This window comes from Bos indicus x Bos taurus, chromosome 29 (assembly GCF_003369695.1).
Source record: "Bos indicus x Bos taurus breed Angus x Brahman F1 hybrid chromosome 29, Bos_hybrid_MaternalHap_v2.0, whole genome shotgun sequence".
Classification (NCBI taxonomy): Eukaryota; Metazoa; Chordata; class Mammalia; order Artiodactyla; family Bovidae; genus Bos; species Bos indicus x Bos taurus.
The window spans coordinates 38,516,840-38,529,931 of record NC_040104.1 but is presented as its reverse complement, the minus strand read 5'-3'; the positions used below and the strand labels follow the sequence as shown (position 1 = coordinate 38,529,931).

General features: G+C 46.2%; 1 protein-coding gene across 4 annotated transcripts in view; it reads left to right on the top strand.

The window, feature by feature from the left end:
- RAB30 (RAB30, member RAS oncogene family) overlaps positions 1–13,092 on the top strand; it is a 103,008-nt gene that overhangs the window by 71,399 nt on the left and 18,517 nt on the right. For 3 of the 4 annotated variants that reach the window (XM_027532233.1, XM_027532231.1, XM_027532230.1), the window contains exons 2-3: positions 4,561–4,661; positions 9,124–9,207. In XM_027532233.1, coding sequence (XP_027388034.1) covers positions 4,569–4,661; positions 9,124–9,207 — 177 coding nt within the window. In that variant the 5' untranslated portion in view covers positions 4,561–4,568. Of the gene's footprint in view, positions 1–3,904; positions 4,321–4,560; positions 4,662–9,123; positions 9,208–13,092 lie in introns of those variants that run through there. The other variant, XM_027532232.1, reaches the window with a different exon arrangement.

Genomic DNA, 13,092 nt, shown 5'->3' with positions numbered 1-13,092 from the left:
CTGAGCACTGAAGAATTGATGCTTTTGAACTGTGGTGTTGGAGAAGACTCTTGAGAGTCCCTTGGACTGCAAGGAGATCCAACCAGTCAATCCTAAAGGAAATAAACCCTGCACATTCACTAGAAGGACTGATGCTGAAGCTGAAGCTCCAATGCTTTGGCCATGTGATTCGAAGAGCTGACTTACTGAAAAAGACCCTGATGCTGGGAAAGACTAAAGGTGGGAGGAGAAGGGGACAACAGAGGATGAGATGGTTGAATGGCATCACTGACTCAATGGACATGAATTTGAGCGAACTCCAGGGGACAGTGAAGGACAGGGAAGCCTGGCGTGCTGCAGTCCATGGGGTTGCAAAGAGTCGGACGTGACTGAGTGACTGAACAACAACAGCAAGTTAGGGATGGTCATAATAGTACCTACCTCATACGTTGTGGGACTTCCCAGCTAGTAGTAAAGAATCTGCCTGCAATGCAGGAGAACCAGGTTTGATCTCTGGTTTGGGAAGATCCCCAGGAGGAGGGCATGGCAACCCACTCCAGTATTCTTGCCTGGAGAATCCCATGCACAGAGGAGCCTGGAGAGCTACAGTCCATGGGGGTCACACAGAGTTTAGCGACTTAGTATGCACATATGTTGTGAGGAGTAAATGAGCAAATACATGTAGAAGAATATCTTGCATGTAAGAAACATTGAAGAGAAGAAAATGGCACCCCACTCCAGTGTTCTCGCCTGGGAAATCACAGGGACAGAGAAGCCTGGCGGGCTACAGTCCATGGGGTCACCAAGAGTCGAACACGACTGAGCGACTGGACAGCAGTTGCCAGAAACGCTGAATTACAAGAGAAGCCACTGCAATGAGCAACCTGCGCACTGCAGCTGGAGAGGAGCCCCCGCTCGCCGCAACTAGAGAAAGCCTGCCTGCAGCAACAAAGACCCAGCACCGCCAAAAACAGATTTTGAAAAATTTTAACAAGAGAAACATGGAATAAGTGTCAGCTATTATTAACAATAATAGAACATACAGTTCCTAGAATTGTGCTTGGCCAGTAGCATATCTTGCGACGTGTTTGCTCCAGACAAGGTGTGACTTTTGTTGTCAGTTTTGGGATGGGGTATAACTGACAGCTTCTGAGTGGATCCCCCCTCCTGGGACACTGTGTCACCACAGGGCAGTTGGTGATGCCTGGGCTGTTCCGTTACTTCCCAAACAGAAAGACTTCCTCAGAGCGCAGTTTCCAGATAGTCTTGTGAGCTTTTCACCCAGCAGTGTGTCTTCTATTAAAAACGAAACAGTAACCACAGCCAATCCCCAGGAGTTTACAGTGTAGAGTTCACCACGGGCAGTCTGCGTTTTTAAAGGGACCAAACACTTTCCCTCTCAGAGGTTTATTAAAAAAAAATAAAGACAACCACTCAATGGAGCACTGAAGTAATTTCTTACAGAAAGGGGCGGGACCTTTGCTCTTAGTCTGTGGCATGCTCCAGGTGGTCACTGCCTGCGGCTTGACTGTGAGCGTGACTCTGGGCAGATGACTTCATCTTCTTTCCCCGAAGGTGCATAATTTGGGCTCTGCTGACCTTCTCTTAGGAGCCCTGTATCTCAGCCCTTTATTTTTGGACGTTCTCCTCTCGATCCTCTGCTTTGTTTCTTTGACCTCTGCCCAAGATGGAGACATCCATGTGTCGCAAATGATCTGAGCACAGAAAAAGCACATGACCCAGGGCTGTGTTCTCTTTTCGTTGACTTAGGAAGTGTAAGCTGTGGTCTGTGTGTGAGTCACACGGCCGCACATCTTCCCGCTCTCCTTGCACCTAACCCTGATATTTCTTTTCTTTTCGCTTTTAACAACTTTATTGAGTTTTAACCTTTGCGTTTTTAGCTGGAGTCTGATCTTGATTCCTATCTAAACTGCTCCAGTGTGATAGAAAGAATTTTGGATTTGAACCCAGAGGGGAAAAGAAAAGGGAAATCATGTTTACTGAGTCTTGCCCTCGTCGTTCGATTTGTCGGGTTTTTCTGAAGTTGCTAGTATGAGCCGGGCTTTGTGAAAGGCACTCTAGGGTGGTGCTCGGGCCATGTGGGTGCTGGACCCAGGCTGTCTGCATTTGAATTTCAGCTCCATCAGCTCTTTAAGTGGGACCTTAATGACTTCTTATCCTGTGCGTCAGTGTCCCCGTCTGTCAAGTTAGGATGCTAATGGTGTCTACCTGATAGGAGTGTTGTGAGGATTAAATGAGTTAATAATATAGAATGAGGTGATGATGGTGGTGGTGGTAGCGGCGAAGACGATAATGACAGCAATGATGATGATATGGAGCGACTAGGATCAGGGCTCAACCAGAGAGACCGTTCACTGCTTTCCTGCTGCTCACAGTCGCGTATGCACGCGCACGCGTGTGCTGAGGGATGCACTTGGACCGTGAGACAGATATAAATAAATACAGTAAAACTTGGTGAGGGGAGGCTCCTTTTGATGGCATGTATATCTTCTGGACTTGAAGTCTGGCAGTTGTCTTTATGTTTGGACTACCCTCAGTTTACTCACCTGTAAACTGGGTCACATGAAACATCGGCCTCATAGACTTATAAAAAGAAATGGAAATAGACATAAAGCGCCAAGTATGGTGCCTGACATATGGTGAGTTGAGTGACCATTTATGGACCCAGATTCTTGACAGAGAGATACTTTTCCTCCGCTGTTCCAGGGAACAGAGACCTGCATGTTGGCTTGGCTGTCAGTCGTCTTTCCGAGGATTGTTGGAATCCACATAGAAATCACCCTTGTTCACATGGAACTGCCCTGGCTCCTTCGCAGGTCGCTTTGCAGTGGCCTCTCCCTCCATCCCTGCACCCTGCAGCTCTCAGCCCTTGGAGATCTGGCAGCAGGTGGGCATCACCCTGGATGGCCCCCCCTACCCAGGCTCCCTCGCCCCATGTGCTCACCGACCCCCCTTTACCTCCTTTACACTGACCCTCCTTTACTCCAGAGTCCATCAGACTTGTTCGGCTTTCACGTTATGAAATGAGCTGTGCTCCTGGTGTTTTGAATTGTGACTAACTTCCTCTTTGTTCTGTAGCTTTTCTTATGTTGATCTCAAGGGCAGAGACTGTTTCATCTCTCTGTTTCCTAGGATGACTGTTTTTTTTTTGTTTAGTTGCTAAGTCTTGTCTGACTCTTTTGCAGCCCCATGGACTGTAGCCTGCCAGGCTCCTCTGTCCGTGGGATTTCCCAGGCATTCCCTTCTCCAGGGGAGTGGGCTGCCATTCCCTTCTCCAGGGGATCTTCCCAAACCAGGGATCAAACTCACGTCTTCTGCTTGGCAGGCAGATTCCCTACCTCTGAGCCACCAGGGAAGTCCAAGTGACTACCACAGTGCTATAGTAGGTACTGAATTGTTTTTACCAGGATGGGGTTTATGGATACCAAGGCTCTTTTACATGGTCTTCTTTTTTCCTTTAAGTCTTCATAACAGTTCTCTGAAGGAGACAAAGCAGGTAGTCTTCTTTTTAGCACAGTCGAGAAACTAAGGCCTTTACTTCAGCTGTAGGCTCATTAGTTAATTATTTAATTCTGCAGAGTAGATGTTGACTAAGTGTAACTGTGTCCCATGGGCTAGGAAAATAGAGCTGAAAGATATCATCCTTTCCCTCAAAGATGAGGCAGACATTAGAACAAAGAATTGTATGACTTTTAGGACAGAGGAATGGTGAACGTGTTTATTTGGGGAAGATGAGCAGAAAACTCAGAGAGGAAGAGATGCTTCCATCAGTCCCTAAAGGACTAACTTTCAAACATAGAAAGGTTAAGGATTGTTTTTTATATACACTTGATTCCCTACAGTTACAAGTACTCAATAAACATTTGTAATAAACACACACACACACAGAAAGTGATCGAGACAGCTTCCCAGGCAGAGGAAATACTGGAACATAGCCCAGGGGGATGAGAAGAAGGATACTTTGAGAGGTGCTGCAGCATTCACACGGCTGACAGGAGGTGAATAGCAACAGGGAGGTGGTTGAGGGGAAGATGGCAGCATCTCTCCCCGGTAGGACCCCAGGTCCCCCAGGACTTGCAAGAGACTGAAAGCTTCCTCCCTTCATTCACACTCCCAGTCTCTAGCCCTTCCTCCCAGAGGCACTCACGGCATCTACGTAAACCACCTGTCAGCTTTGCATGGGCTCCGCTTCGCTCCGCTTCCTTGCACCCCCAGCTTGCCTGCTCAGAGATTCATAATCTCCTTTTTGTGGCTAAAAGAAAACAGCTGACCACAGGAGCGACCTGCGACCTGACTGTTTGGAAGAGTAAAGGTTACCAGGTGAAAGGCCGTCTGTGTCATTTGCTCTCCGTGGCGTGAGGGGACCGGGAAGGGATAAAGGCCGTCTGTGACCACACACCTGTGTTCCTGTCTCGCTGGCAGGGTCACGGGAGGGGAGCGTTACGTTGCTTCTCCTATGAGTCAGCCCCGTGGTTCCCGGGGAGACGGGCTGGCGCAGCGTGAGCTCTGTGGGCAAGTCTGACCAGGCCCATCTCACTCGTGCATGTGTTTGTCTTGCAGCTGTGTAAATGAGTATGGAAGATTATGATTTCCTGTTTAAAATTGTTTTAATCGGCAATGCTGGTGTGGGGAAGACGTGCCTAGTCCGACGGTTCACTCAGGTAAGAACTCTGGAGTCTGGGGTGGGTTTCTCTGTGTGGCCTGTGGAGATGCTGGTGGTTTACTTCCTGAGTCGTGTCTGACTCTTGCAACCGCATGGCCTGTAGCCTGCCAGGCTCCTCTGTCCATGGGATTCTCCAGGCAAGAAAACTGGAGTGAGTTGCCATTCCCTTCTCCAGGGGATCTTCCTGACCCAGGGATCAAACTCGAGTCTCCTGCTTGGTGGCGGATTCTTTGCTGCTGAGCCACCAGGGCCTACAGGGTTAGGGGATCCTAATAGGATGGATGAGTGGTACCCGCCACAGCCTCTTGGCTGCCAGTCCTTTCCAAGCCCTTTCCAAGTGTACCAGCTCTGTAGCCTAAACTAGAAGGTTGGTTTTTGACATTTAAAATTTTCCATCTTATTTGAAATCTCAGCAGTGGTGAACACGACCATTCCTTCCTCTGTGAAATACCCTTTGCTCTTTTCTTTCCTTTTGTTTTGATTTTTTTTAATTGAAGTATAGTTGGTGAGCAATATTATATGTTATAGGTGTGATTCACCATTTTTAAAAGGTTATACTCCATTGAGAGTTTAACATATTGGCTGTATTCCCTGTGTTGTGTAAAAGATCCACACAGCTTATTTGTTTTATACGTAATAGTATGTATAGACTAGAGAGTTTAAACCATCCCCAGGGAGCACGGCTCAGTGAGTTACCACCAACCCTCCCAAGCCTCCCGTGGCTTCCTCTAGTGAAAGGGGTGAGTGGTTTTGCTTTCAGTCTTCAGGATCAAAAATACCTTTGTTGTTGTTTAATCACTAAGTTGTGTCCAACTCTTTGCGACCCCATGGACTGTAGCCCTCCAGGCTCTGTCCATGGGATTTTCCAGGCAAGAATATTGGAGTTGGTTGCCATCTACTTCTCCAGGGAGTCTTCACAATCCAGGAATCGAACCCGTGTCTCCTGCTTGGCAGGCGAATTCTTTTACCACTGAGCCACCTGGGAAACCCATCAAAAATACCTTACTGGATTAAAAAACCCCGCAGATTACTCATTAATAATAATACAAATGAAAACCAATAATAATTAAGTGGAAACGAATCTGTACATCAAGTTAAACAAACATGTTCACTTTTTAAAAACTCAGATTCAAATTAAACCCCTCAAGCTCCCTGCTGATGCCTTCTCAGTTCCTCCCAGAAAACTGACTGAATCATTTTGGTTTAGAATCAAATATGCTGATTTTTCTAACCTACTCCATGAGAATGAAATGAGAACAACGAAGGACCATTTGAACCAAATTAGATGTTCCCTCTGAGTTGCGTCCTTTGTTCTAAGTATAAATTCCCTTTGGGGGGCTGCCTTTTTGAGAATTATTGCCAGAGATTATATACCTGATTTTACCCAGAAATGGGTGGGAAATTGTTCTGAGATTGACCTTCTGTTGCGTTTTCCTGGAAGATGATGAATGGCATCCTTTTCAGGATTTATCATGCGTGCATCTTGCATTTTCACCAAGTGCTAGTGAGGAAGCTGAGAAGAGCTCTTCCATCTAAAGCAGAGGGCAGTTTGATGCTGGGGAAAGTGCACTGGCTTGAGAAGACCTGGACCTTCATCCCAACTCTGCCCAGGCTCGCCTGGGAGCCTTGTCCAGCCTCCCTGCTTTCCTTTGATCTCCAAGGCCCCTTCCAGCTCTGAGAGTCTGTGGTTCTATGGAAAACCAGAGAGGCCGATTTAATAACACAAACAGCTGGGGGGCACAGAGCAATCTTTGGAAATGTCAAGGATTTTCCCAGGATAATGAACACAGAATAGAACTTGTTACTGAGCCGGTGTGCATGTGTGCTTAAGTTGCTTCAGTTGTGTCCGACTCTTTGCAGCCCTGTGGACTGTAGGCCACCAGGCTCCTCTGTTTATGGGATTCTCCACCAAGAATACTGGACTGGGTTGCCATTCCCTTCTCCAGAGGATCTTCCCCACCCAGGGATCAAACCCACATTTCCTGCTTCTCCTGTGTTGCAGGCGGATTCTTTACCACCGAGCCACTGGGAAAGTCTACTTAACCATGGTCTGGTGAAATAAAAAATGACAAGCTTACTGGCTTCTGGGTTCAGTCAGCCACCATGGCATAATATTTGAAACTCCAGCTGGTTTTACTTCCATCTAACGTTAGTAATCTTTTCTGCGTTTGGCAAGCGGATGAGATGAGACTGCAGAGATGTAAAGAAGTTTGCAGCCCCTTTATTGAAAATTCCCTTGACCTTGTCTTATTACTGAAAGTTCCCTTAGAAATTTTTCAGCTCACTCTTCTCATTTTATAGGTTAAAAAAACCCTGAAGTCTAGAGGAATGAAATGACTTATTAGCAATCTTGTATCATGTTAGTGGCAAGGCTAGGATGAGAAGCTAGATCTTCTAGCTCACAGCTTGATCATTTTTATCTTCTTCATGTTCTTTCCTCGGAGATCATAGGAATCTGGCCTTTCTTATTTAAAGGCCTAATTCTTATCATTAGGGGTAAAAATGCCTCCCCACCCCTTTTTTGGTCACACCGCTAGGCATGTGGGATCTTCGTTCCCTTACCAGGGGTCGAACCTGTGCCCCTGCAGTGGAAGCTTGGAGTTTCAACTACTGGACCACCAGGGAAGTCCAGAAATGTTTCCATTTTTAAACAGTTATATTTAGCAGACTCTTTGTGACCCTATGGACTATACAGTCTGTGGAATTCTTCAGGCCAGTAATACTGGAATGGGTAGCCTTTCCCTTCTTCAGGGGATCTTTCCAACGCAGGGATCGAACCCAGGTCTCCTGCACTGCAGGTGGATTCTTTACCAGCTGAGCCGCAAGGGAAGCCCAAGAATACTGGAGTGGGCAGCCTATCCCTTCTCCAGCAGATCTTTCCCAACCCAAGAATCGAACCAGGGTCTTCTTCACTGCAGGCGGATTCTTTACCAACTGAGCTATGAGGGAAGCCCAACCAGTAAGCACACCACCCCTTAGTTTTTCTTTTCTATTTACTTTATACCCCTCTTGGCTCCTCAGCTCCACCCCCCTTAGAGTTCATATTTCATAGACAGGAGTATGTTTGGTTTTGTTATTTAGTTGACAGTTAAAAATGGATTGGATTCAGCTGTTTTTGAGGCATGAGGAATTGGGGACTGAAATGATGAGCGAGACATCGGGAAGGGTTTGTTTTATTTTTTGGCATTTGTTCCACTGCAAAACAGCTGGAGCTATAAACTTGAAGCTTGGCAGCCTTGTGTTTGAGCCAAACCAAAATAGAAGAAAATTGATTCAATATTTGTAAGTAAAGTTATGAATGTTTATATTTACATGGTTTGCAGACGTGCAGTGAAACATTTGCTGTCAGTTTGATGCTCAGTCTTTCAAGTTCAAACTTTAATTAAAGACCTCTCTTATTACGGAATAGACTTAATTAATGATGCCCCCAATCTTAGCTCCCAGAGCTAATAAAGTCCATTTTATTTTAATTTCTGGAAATTCTGGAGTGTGAATGTGAAGAGGGAAGAGAAGCTAGGTGGAGGGTTTTTTCTTGATAGAGTTCTTTCCCTCCAACTTCCTCTCTAAGCTTATGGGAAATATTATGTAACAGTAAATTACAATATACATATGATTTTACTAAAATCATAGTAACATACATCAAATTGGAAGCTGAACTTTTTAGTTCAGCTTCCAATTTGATGTAAAGCTTTGTTTTGAAGTACTTAACGTTAGACCAGAGAGGGACTGGTTTTTCTGAGGTCACCCAGAGCTCCTTAGGCTGCTTGCTGCCTCTTGGGTTGGTGCTATTCTACTATTCTGTCCCCCTGGATGAATTTATCTTTTTCAGTTATTGTCCCAGGGTCGTTGGCCCTGATCTCATGTAGTTGTATCTATATAGAGAAAATAGTTATCACTGTCAGGGGAGAGGGAAATTCGGAGCATCGCTGTCTGCTGCATGCTTCTTGTGTTGATTTCTTGTTTGTTTCTTCAGCCTGGTGGTTCACACCCATGGCTGTTCATGCCCTAGACTAATAGCCAGTTGTAATCTTCCTTGATCTTATCTTTTAGAGCACCTATCCACTTTGCTAGCACCCTAATCATCCCAATTTCATCCCTACGGCTCCATGTTCCTGAGTCTTATCCTTGTGTCTGAGTTTCGTTTCATTCTTCGGAGTTAATTCCCCTGTCCTTTCCCAGTTCTCTTCCTTTTACCCTCTCTGTCTGCTTCCTTCTTTCTTGGTCCCTCTTTCCCCTTCCTTCTTCTTTCAACATTTCTTTCTCCCCCATTCATTCCCCTTTCTCCTCTCTCAAAACATACACACAAAGCTAAATTAAATAGGGTTCCCATGACACTAACCAGAGTTCTCTCTTCTGTTAGTTAACTCAGCCAAAGGAAGGGGCTGGCAATGGGGGTAGGGGAGGATTTCATTTAATTGAAATGTTTGCTTATTGTTATTTTTCTATTATTTCTGCTTTAGGGTCTTTTCCCCCCAGGACAAGGAGCCACAATTGGAGTTGATTTTATGATTAAGACAGTGGAGATTAATGGTGAAAAAGTAAAGGTAAGATGCTAAATGTCCAATAAGGCTTTCATTGTGCTATGTGAGAAGACGCAGTTGTTTTCATAACATTTATTAAATCACCTAGTGGAAATCCGCATTGAAAATGACGTACTCAGCCGTGACAGCTTATTTCCAGACAGAGTGCCTCTGTTCCCTTCACAGGGGCAGGAGGGGGTTGAGGATAATGTGTTTACAGATCAGAAGACAGTGAGAGAAGACTAAGGCCAGTTTGTCTTGCTCTGGTCATGTCGGATGAGATGTAAAAACAAGGAAGAAATTTCCTCTGGGAATATCTTGAGTTGGGCTCTTAAGACCTAGGTACTTCTTTTTTTCTTTCTTTCTTTTTCTCTGTCTCTCTCTCCTTCCCTCCTTTCTTTCCACACTGCACACTTTGCAGGCTCTTAGTTCCCCAACCACGGATCGAATCTGGGCCCTCGGCAGTGAAAGCACCCAGTCCTAACCACTGGCCTACCAGGGAATTCCCTACTTCTTTCTTAATTGCAGCCTCATTAGAGAGCCTGCTGATTTCTACATTCCTCATTCTGTCATGTGAATCATTTATTCAAATTATTCCGTCTCCCACCCTACCCCAACCCCTGATAAGTGAGAAATACTAAATTAAGGGTCCAGGAAGGGTCCATGATCTGCCCTCCACCCCTGCTTTGTGGCCTCTGGGTACTTTGGTACCTGAAAGAGCTACATTGGGTTCAGTAACAAGAAAAGGGAGGGAGTGGTTTTCAAGTGCCTAATATGTGTCAATCCCTCCGCTGCCTTCTTTTACATTTAACTCAATCCTTATTGTAAACCCTGTGAGGTAAATGCTAAATTATCTTCATTTTGTATTTTTTAGAGAGGTCAAGTGATTTATTTATCCATGATTACACAGTTAGCAAGGGAGGTAGGTGGGATATGAATTGGTTTTATATGAGCCATGAACCCCATCGCCTCCCTGGGGCCTCCCCTGCTATGGAGCAGGGGAGAAGGCAGGCATAATGAGCCATTACCTTGGAGCAAGGAAAGAGGGAGATGATGGAAAGAAATGTGCGGTAAGACTAAGTTACTTGGAAGGGGGGTAGAGATACTGATCTTTGGCACTATGCCCGTCAGAGTGAGTGAGATTCCACAGTCAGACCTTTCAGAGCTGAGTGCTATGGAAAGAAGGGATGATCCTTGGATCAACATGTGGCATCAGCATTCCAGCCAGACCCCAACTGCAGCACTTCAACCTCAGTATCCCATCCTCGGCACCTCAACCTCAGCACCCCAACCTCATACCCCACCTCAGCATCCCAACCTCATACCCCAACCTCATACCCCAGCCTCAGCACCCCAACCTCAGCACCCCAACCTCAGCACCCCAACCTCAGCACCCCAACCTCAGCATCCCAACCTCAGCACTCCAACCTCAGCATCCCAACCTCATACCCCAAACTCAGCACCCCAACCTCATACCCCAAACTCAGCACCCCAACCTCAGCACCCCAACCTCAGCATCCCAACCTCAGCACCCCAACCTCAGCACCCCAACCTCATACCCCAACCTCAGTACCCCAACCTCAGTACCCCAACCTCAGCATCCCAACCTCAGCACTCCAACCTCAGCATCCCAACCTCATACCCCAGCCTCAGCACCCCAACCTCATACCCCAACCTCAGCACCCCAACCTCAGCATCCCAACCTCAGCACCCCAACCTCAGCACCCCAACCTCATACCCTAACCTCAACCTCAGTACCCCAACCTCAGCACTCCAACCTCATACCCCAACCTCAGCACCCCAACCTCATACCCCAACCTCAGGACCCCAACCTCAGCACCCCAACCTCAGCACCCCAACCTCATACCCCAAGCTCAGCATCCTAAGTGTGAGTCCGTGCCACTTGTATCCTTCTCCCACAGGTACCTGCAGTTCTGCCTTCTGATGCCTCAGGAAGGACAGAGAAGCTCCAGGCTGCTCTTACAGCATGCCACAGGCACACAAAACTGTGTTTAGGATGAGGCTCCTGAGTGGGGGACAGAAACTTTCTCAGTGTCTCTTCCAGCCCTAACTCCTCAGTGGGGTTCGTTACTGCAGACATCTACACCAGATACAATAGTGATGGAGAGCTGGGCCCTCTGGAAAACAGCATGTGGACTCCATGTGAATGTCCACTGGAAAGTTCAGAAAACCAGTGCACTGAGGTGGAGAGAAGGCGCTGGGCTGTGGGGAGAGGAGGAAGCCAGGAGTGTGCACTCACGAGGCAGTGGCAGGAAGAGCCAAGAGTAGTTCTCTCTTGTTCCAGCAGAGGGAGCTGGTTGCCATCCCAAGGAGCTGGGTTAAGATCACCAGGCATTTTATTTCCAGAGATTTGGTTTTCTCATTTATATCCATATATATGTATGAGTTCATTCCTTTGACCAGAAAGGTTCGCGCCTGCCGTGTGCCAGGTTCTGGAAATAGAACGCAGCGAATAAAGAAATGGTCCCCATTGTTAAAGAACAGGCTTATTTTTCTTTCCTCAATTCCCAAGTTTAGTTATTACATTTATTCCACTTTCTGTGAACCACAACCTCATTTTTAAGTACTTATTATACTCAGCTAAAAATCCATCTTTTTATAGCATCTGAATCTACCTCAGACTCCCTGAGAAGAAGGTTTGTGTCTTACTCATCTTTGGATCACAGCACAGTTCCCATTTCTATCGTCACTTCAGGCCTCTGGTCGTTCATCTGTGAGAAGTGAGAGCTGGCTCATCTCCCAAATCCAGCTTTAATGACTCTTTGCCTGTGAATCTTTCTAGCCATATTTGTAGAATCAAGACAGAAGATGACCCTCTTCAACCACAGTAATCCAAGGGTCTCATGAACACGGACACAGGAGGAGAGCAGCCACGTCTCACTGAGGAAACAGTTATTTTCTCATTATTGTCAGTGTTCATTAACATGAACCGAGTACCTCTTCTTAATGAGAGTTTAGTGACTTTTTGCTGGGAGTCTGCAGGCTTTCCCAGTGCCCTGGAGAGCCCGTGGAAAGAGAATTCACTGCTGGTTTGCACAGAATCACCCACCTGTGAGAGGCAGGGCAAGACCTGAATGCTAATTTTTCTCCCGACTGCTCACCATCCTCTCTCAGCCTTCCCTACAAGTCCCTTTCTTTCTAGGATGGCTCCCAGGATCACAGGCAGCTAATCAACGGTATTAGAAGGATTCCCATAGCTATTAAGTGAAGAAAGTGGAAGTGTCAGTCACTCATTTGTGTCCAGCTCTTTGTGAGCTACCCCATGGACTGTAGCTCACCAGGCTCCTCTCTGTCCTTGGAATTATCCAGGCAAGAATACTGGAGTGGGTTGCCATTCCTTTCTCTAGGGGATCTTCCCAACTCTGGGATTGAACCCAGGTGTCCTGCATTGCAGGCAGATTCTTTACTGTCTGAGCAACCAGGGAAGCCCATAGCTATTGAGGTTTAGAGTCAAATCAGTGGAGGCAAAGTTAAAGAAGAGGCCCTTCTCTTAAAGTGGTCTGCATTATGAAGGTGACCTTGGGTAGAAAATATAATTAAAACCTATATAGAATTTTCTCTTATCCATTGATTTCTCTTAGCCTGTCATAAATTAATGTGTATTAAGTAAAACTTTAAGCTCAGTCTATGACATTTTAACCTTAGGAGATTCGTTATAATAGAAATAGAAGATTTGCTGGATTTTTCTCTCATCAGGTATGCATTGTGTAGATAGGAAAGTCTTGAGAGTATGCACACGTGTTTGCTTTTACAACCATCTGTCCATCCTTTTGTTCATCCAGCCATCCTGTGTCAGAGTGAATGCTTTGTACCAAGCGCTGTGGTATGCTAAAGCGTCTTTCTTCCCTAGTAACTTCCTGTCATCTTTTACAAACATTTCATCTGTGA